Source organism: Morone saxatilis, unplaced genomic scaffold (genome assembly GCF_004916995.1).
Source record: "Morone saxatilis isolate NCDOM2014 unplaced genomic scaffold, NCSU_SB_2.0 Contig17, whole genome shotgun sequence".
Lineage (NCBI taxonomy): Eukaryota > Metazoa > Chordata > Actinopteri > Moronidae > Morone > Morone saxatilis.
In genome coordinates, this window is record NW_023339729.1 from 23,283,800 (window position 1) to 23,290,977 (window position 7,178).

At 39.9% G+C, this 7,178-nt stretch overlaps 1 protein-coding gene across 1 annotated transcript in view; it reads right to left on the reverse strand.

The window, feature by feature from the left end:
* The window catches only part of grin2ab (glutamate receptor, ionotropic, N-methyl D-aspartate 2A, b), a 68,948-nt gene that overhangs the window by 13,453 nt on the left and 48,317 nt on the right, over window positions 1–7,178 (reverse strand). Inside the window, exons 9-10 of the mRNA XM_035659442.1 lie at window positions 2,801–2,969; window positions 518–671 (exon numbers count right to left, since the gene is read on the reverse strand). Coding sequence (XP_035515335.1) covers window positions 518–671; window positions 2,801–2,969 — 323 coding nt within the window. The remainder of the gene's footprint in view (window positions 1–517; window positions 672–2,800; window positions 2,970–7,178) is intronic.

Sequence of the window (7,178 nt, forward strand, 5' to 3'; positions counted from 1 at the left end):
TTTTTTTTTACTCACACACACGCATACTGACACATGGCTTGCTACACAGGGACCAACACACGCATGGTCCAATACATCCCCTCGCTCCCTGTCTCGCTCCAATGACAATACAAGACATTAGGCGAGCACGGAGGAGCGCTTCAGTTTCTAGTCATCTGAACAACTGGAGCCAAGAGGAGGAGGAGAGGAGAGAAGAGTATCGAGAATGCTTTGTCTGAGCCGACTTTTCATAAAACAGCTGGCACACTCCACTTACTCCGCTCTGCTAGAAAATATTAATGTGCTTAGGGTGTTGAGGCCCAAATAAAGTCAGGGTACAAGTAGAAATTTGGCCAGCATACACTGCCTGAATAAAATATTCCATTTTATGTTCAGGGTTTTGCCAACATGTAAGCACCTCCCCTTTTTCGGCTCCCAGTAGTCGGTTCACTGGGGGACAGACGAAGAAAAAGAAGAAAGGAGAGAAAAAAAAGAGGAAATTTATGGTTAAGGAAGACAGAAAGAAAGACGGATGTACCGAGGAAGGCAGAAGGAGAGACGGTCCCATTGCTACGTGACACCATGACACTGATGCCAGTCTCCACAAAGGGCACGGAGAAGTCTATGACCTCTGACCTCTCCTCATTGATGGTCAATGAACCGACAGCCATCACTGCCTTCTTATACACCACCTGGTAGACAGAGAGAACAATGGTTACAGTGAGTGCATGACTCACTACCCACACTGACAGAAATAAATACAGTGAGGTCCGTAAATATTTGGACAACATCAGACAATTCCTCTTTGATATGTTCCTCCTTTTTATTCTGGATGTGAAATATCACAGTGACTGAGGGTATAAGCACAGAATGTCATCTATAGTTGGAGGGCATTGTCAGCCATATCAGATGAAAAATAAAAATACAGCTGTCTTTTTCATAGTGCCACCATTTTTGGGTGTGTGAATTCATTCTGACATTTGGAGATTCTGCTTATACAGATGTCATTTTTAGTATGTAGTAAAATGTTTGTTCAGATTTAATTGTCTAAAGGCTTCTAGCGGTCTGTTCCCATAAACGTTGCCACAATCCATATCCATATTGTCAGGTTTCATTATCAGACGTTTAAGTTTCACTTTCAACCTTTAAGGATTTTACTGTGGCAGCGCTTAGCTTTAATTTAACCTGACTGAATAAGTCATTTCCAGAAAAGATAAATGATAGCGATCAAGTAAGCCTCGAGGTATCCTGCTCCTGTTCAAAAGCTCCGTAATCTGTAATCCTGAATAGGAAATATTATTGACTATATAAATTACACATATATAATTAAAGATTGTGACTTAATGATGACAAATGAGCTTTTTGTGGTGCCTAACAAATGATTGTATTTGAAAACATAAACCTTTTCCACTCCTAGAAACAACATTAAGGATATAAACAAACTCTTTACAACATCATAGAACATTTTATATTGTTCTCTAGTGTCACAATGTGCATTAAAAGATCTGTTAATTAATATAAAAGTTATGGCAGCTTTCAGTCCTGTGTTTTAGGGTTTGGTGGTGGGGTGAAATCTTTGTTTACAATTGGGTCACAGATTGCCTCTTTAAAGGATTAGTCTGGCAATATATCACATTTTTCTTAAAGTCAACAAATCCCCTGACAAGACCAAAACCCACAATGAATTGATCATAGTATTGTCTGCTAGTATTGTCTCGGTATCTTATGCCGGATATAGCTTATTCCTCTGTGCCACAAACCTCCATTGTTGTCTAAAAACTATTAAAAACACATCAGTGATTCACTTTCTAGCTTGAACAAATGGACTTGGGGCTAAGTGCCAAACGCAGGGTAGGGATTTTTATGATATTTGAAAATAAAAAATTATAGAACAACTCAGCCAAATCCTTTAATCATTACATTTAATAATAATCCACATATTCAGTCCAACTGTAGGAAGGAACAAGCAATACAGTCTGAAATAAAGACGAGTGGCATTATGCAACTGAATGATTTATCTATCTATGTGGCTTTTTGAATTATTAGTCATGTAAAGGAATAGTTGACATTTTGACAAATACTGTACAGTTATTTTCTTTCTTGCGGAGACTTGGATAACCCACTATCCACACAGCATGAGTGAGCAGTGCATGACGGCTGCTTCGCTGATCTGCTGCGGCTCGCATGCCTGTGGTGTCCACACAGAGGGCGTTTCTGCTGCTGCTATCAGTTTGCCTTTGATAAGTACAATACAATATTCTACAGATATAAACACTGAAACGGTAGAGAGGGGTGTGTATGTTGCTGGTACACATCCTTTTCACTGTCTATTTTTTTTACTGGGAACTGCTTGCTGGAAAAACTGAACATTCTAGTGAAGCGTCCCTGCAGCTGTGGCTGAGAGGAGTGGGCAGTGTGGCCGCTCTAACCTGCTAACATCGAAATGAAAAGCTAGACGTTCTGCGACACACACTCACCTCTCACGTGTGCTGTGTGGACCAGGCTTAAGAGGATCAATACTGCTCTCATATCTGTCCGTTAAATATGAAGCTACAGCCTGCATCCGGTTAGCTTAGACATAATGTGTTATTATTGAGATATAGAGGTGCTGGTGGGTGGATTTTTGTGCAGTTGGATGGAGCCAGGCTAGCTGTTTACCCCTGTTTCCTGCCTTCTTCTGGCTGCTGGTGACAGCTTATTATTTACTGTACAAACATGAGAGTAGTATGGATCCAACTCTGCAAGAAAGAATTGTGTTTCCCAATAATCACATAGAAAGTCAGAGAGACAGACTGATATGGTACAAATAGGTAGACAGTACCTCTCCAACCATGCCGTTCCACACATTGTTGATCTTCTTGCCATGTTTCCCATTTGTGACCAGGTAAAGGTCATAAGTGAACTTAACGTTCCTTGCTATCTTCTTCAGAATGTCGATGCAGAAACCCTTGCAGCACTGCTTAATGTAGGAACCTCCTGATGTGCTGTTACTGCAACATACAGACACACACACACATATGCACAAACACAAATAGGTCATATTTTGTACATTGGGACATGTTTAGTGTCTGAAGTGTGAGTGCGACTGTACTCTTGCTGCCTGCTCGCTACACATCTGGTGGTTCCATCAAACTGTAAAACGAGAATTATGACAGTGCAGAGTAACCATAAATACAGCTGAAGGGCAGAGAGCGCTTGTATGGTGTGTGTGTGTGTGTGTGTGTGTTTCCCTTAGTGCCTGAAAACACAGGGGTACTGAGCAGATGCTGCCGGGCTTTAAATAGAGCTGGGCTCTGCAGAACAACCAACCCACATGATTAAAATATCAGCTGTTCTTCCCCTCGTCTCTCTCCTCATTCCTTTACGCTGTCCTTTTCTCCCTCCCTCATCTGTCTTTTTCTGATTCTGTCCGTAAGGAGGTACCTCTCCAAAACTCGCAGCATACCTACACACATACAGTGCTGCAGCCACACAGACAGGATGCACTGAATGGAAACGGATGTCTAAGTAAACTTTTCTGACTGCCATCCCTGAGGACTTTGGAAAAGGGAACTAAACTGAAATGTTGGATCAAATGATTCTCATAATCTATTAAACTTTACCAGCATTTCCGTGAAAACCTTCCGTTTCCATGTCAGCCATCTCCGATGTAGCACATATGAATCGGAACAGTAACTCTGTGACCTTTTCACTTGCCATTTCAGCTGACTTGATTCAAGAGAAAGTTCATAAAGAACTGAGGGATTCATACACAGAGAACGACTGTCAAAGAGCCGAACCATGAAAGGATTAAAAGATCTTTTAACAGCAGTCAACTGTATCTGTGGCATTGCATAATGTGTGTGTGCGTGTGGGTATGTATGTGTGTGTGCGTGTGTGTGCATGTATGTGTGAGTCTGCATATGTACAGTATGTGCCCCAGGTGTTCTAATGCACACATACTGTATACATTAGCTTTTCCCAGCTGAGCCCTCTCCGTGTCCTTATGTCACTATGCAAACACACACACACACACTCACACACACACACGCACACACACACTTAGACGCACACACACATACAGTGACACAACTGACTCCCAGAGATACGCACAAAAAACACACATCTGTTTGATGTCACAATTTTGTAACAACAAACACGCACAAATAAAATTTAAGTAGTGACTGAGTAAATGTAGACCTTATGGATGGTTGGATATATGAACGCATGTATGGACACATGGATGGTTGGACACACAAAGAGCAAATGTAACGTAAAAGGAGAGACTAGTCATCTTGGCCCATGACTACTCAAGACTTTCTCAGCGATCGCTTTGGACAAAGGTTGAGGAATCAGGTCACAAGTTAAACTCTCCAAGCGCCGTGATTCAGTTTTCTAATTGTCCATGCTTACAGTGTTGCGTTGTCATGACTACATGGATCAGAAACTCAGCCGTTGTTGTGCTGCATCTCCTGTCTGTCTTCTCCAGTCCATCTGACACAAAAGCTTTTAATATGGTGGATTCTGTTGGTTGCACTTCCCCTGTGGCTAGCAGTGACTCTCCTCTCCTATCTCATCCTATTTGCTATCCTGAAGAATTAAACTTCTTTCTATTGTCTGATTGAAATTTTGACATTCATTGAAATTATGACAATAATGCTGACAGTCACAGGTAGAATATAATGAATACATTTAGATTTTTTGGACTGTGTGGCCAAGTGATCAATCAAGAAGCGCAATACAGATACAGTACTGAGCCAGAGACAAATAAAGCTGCAGCAATTATGATTAATATTTATGTACTCTGAACGTGCTGTATACAGATGAGCTCAGATGTGAGCTAAATTGCAGAAATTAGCAGGGAGAAACAAAGCTGTCTTCTCTTGTCATGGGGAGGCTCTTATTGAAGTGTCCATATATAGCAGATAATTGGAGCCAAACCCAAGATGTCAAAGAATTCAGGGGAAATCTCTTTGAGAAAGTTTTACTTTCACTGACTATTTGAGCAATATCTCGGCATTGTTTACACACTCGAGAAGGCCTGCAACATATTTTAGCCACTATAAAAATGCCTTTAAAGTTATTTTCAAAGGGAAAAGTCCACAGTATTGTTTGACGTGGCTCTTGAAAAAAAGGCTCTAAAGATTTCTGCTGGGCTGATTTCTAAAGCATATGTCATACATGTAGAAACACAATCTAAAATCTTAAAGCATTTATGATCTGACAAAAAAAGTAAAGCAACTATAAAAGAAATGCCTAAATTAATCTTTTGTGGCATTAAATCAACGTTTTATACGAATTAAGTTTTATTGTTATATGAATTTAAATCGCTTTGAACCAAAATCTTTGGTAACAAAGGACGATTGAAGCCATTCAGCCCACTGCTATTGTTGCAGTAGCGAAAGTGATATATATGCAGTGAGGTGGTGTGTGGTGAGGTGGAAAGAAGAAACTGTATATATAAATACAAAATAATCACATTTGATGAAGTAGCACAGCGAAGTCAATTTGTGAAACATTTCCATTCCATTAGCTGATACTGTTATCACAATCGACGTAGTGCACTGATAACAAAATACTCCTGAGATCCTGAAGTGATCATGTCAGATAAAGACATGCTAAAATTATGAATAGAAAACTCTAAGCAAACAAACACAAGGGATGTTTTTTAAATAGCAGGTGCATAGTGAGGACATGGGGAATGCGGATATTCAGGGGGAAAGAGGCATTTTTCACAATAGGAGATGTGGAGTAATTCTGCTGTCCCGCCTGGAGTGGGAAGGACATTTCACTATTGGGGAGCAGTAGAAAGAGGAGTCAAGGCCAGGTGAAGCGATGACGTAGCTGCCGCAGGGAGTGGAGAGCTAAATGGCTGGTTGAAGCAGAGCACAGGCTGGCGGGTACCGATAGAACATAGCCTGCAGATTTGCGCGTGCGACTCCCCGAGGAGCCTTGAATGCCAGGACCAGAATTTAAAATTTGATGTGAACTGCCACCGGCCGCCTGTGGGGAAGGAGAGAGGGGTACATGTGGGAAGGCGACAAAGGGGAACTTGGGGAGGTTGAAGACAGGGCAGGCTGCAGCGTTCTGGATGGTTTGTGGCTGCTGAACGGTATACTTTACGAGCCTGGCCTGTTGGGAATTGCAGTAGTCCAGATGGGAGATGAGAAAAGGTTGGGCAGCATCCCACAAGAAACATCTTTTCATTTTCTGTCTCCAGGTACTGCTCAGGCTGGGATTTAATAATTTAATTTATTTACAGGCACAGTCATAGACATAACTGTTAATATACCAGAGTTATAAGGAATCTTATATATAGCAACAAAAGGCATAAATATTTGAATCTTAAAAGCAACTTAACACTTCAATATGAACTTTAATCACTACTGAATGCATAATAACAATAGAATGACAATGAATTCATAGCATTTAAATATTTTACTTCTATGTAAACTTATGTTGTTTCAATTTCGAGCAATTTAAGGCTGCAACTAATTATAATTATTTCCATTAGTGAATAATCTGCTGATTATCTTCTCAATTAACTGATGATCTTGGAGTCATTTGGTCAATAGAACGTCAGAAAATAATGAAATGACCTTCTGGAAATTTCAACAAGGGAAATTCATATCATATGTGCTGCCTGAGCAAGCAGAAATTCAGATAAGCTACAAATGATTTAAACTGTACAAGTTCAGTGTTATTTCTATGTCAACATTAAGTAATCAATAGTGTTTAAATTGCACAAAGCTTTCAGTTGCTTCTATGATTGACCAATTGTTACAGTCTTTTTTGCTTCCATACCTGGATACTTTCTAAATAATGTAGGTACTAAAATTAGAAAACAATGAAGGTTAAAAATATAATCATTATTTAAAAAAAATGTCATTTAAGCATGCAGAACATTAATAAGATGCATGTTAATGTTTAAAGACAATATGTGCTACAGAGGGAAACAATACGCAGAATTACTAATTAGTAATTGTAATATTTAAAAGAAGCAACACATTCAGTACATCTAAAACAACACATGCATCACACTGAATTAATGGAACAATGAAACAAAGACCACAATGGGGAACACAAGCAATTAGAGTGGTAGCAGAAACAAAAATCAAGTACACCGACAGATTGGCATTAGAGAGCTGACAGCAACAGAGAGCAAGATTACTCCATAGAACCAAACTACTTTGCTGTTATGTGTTAAACCTCTCTGTCAG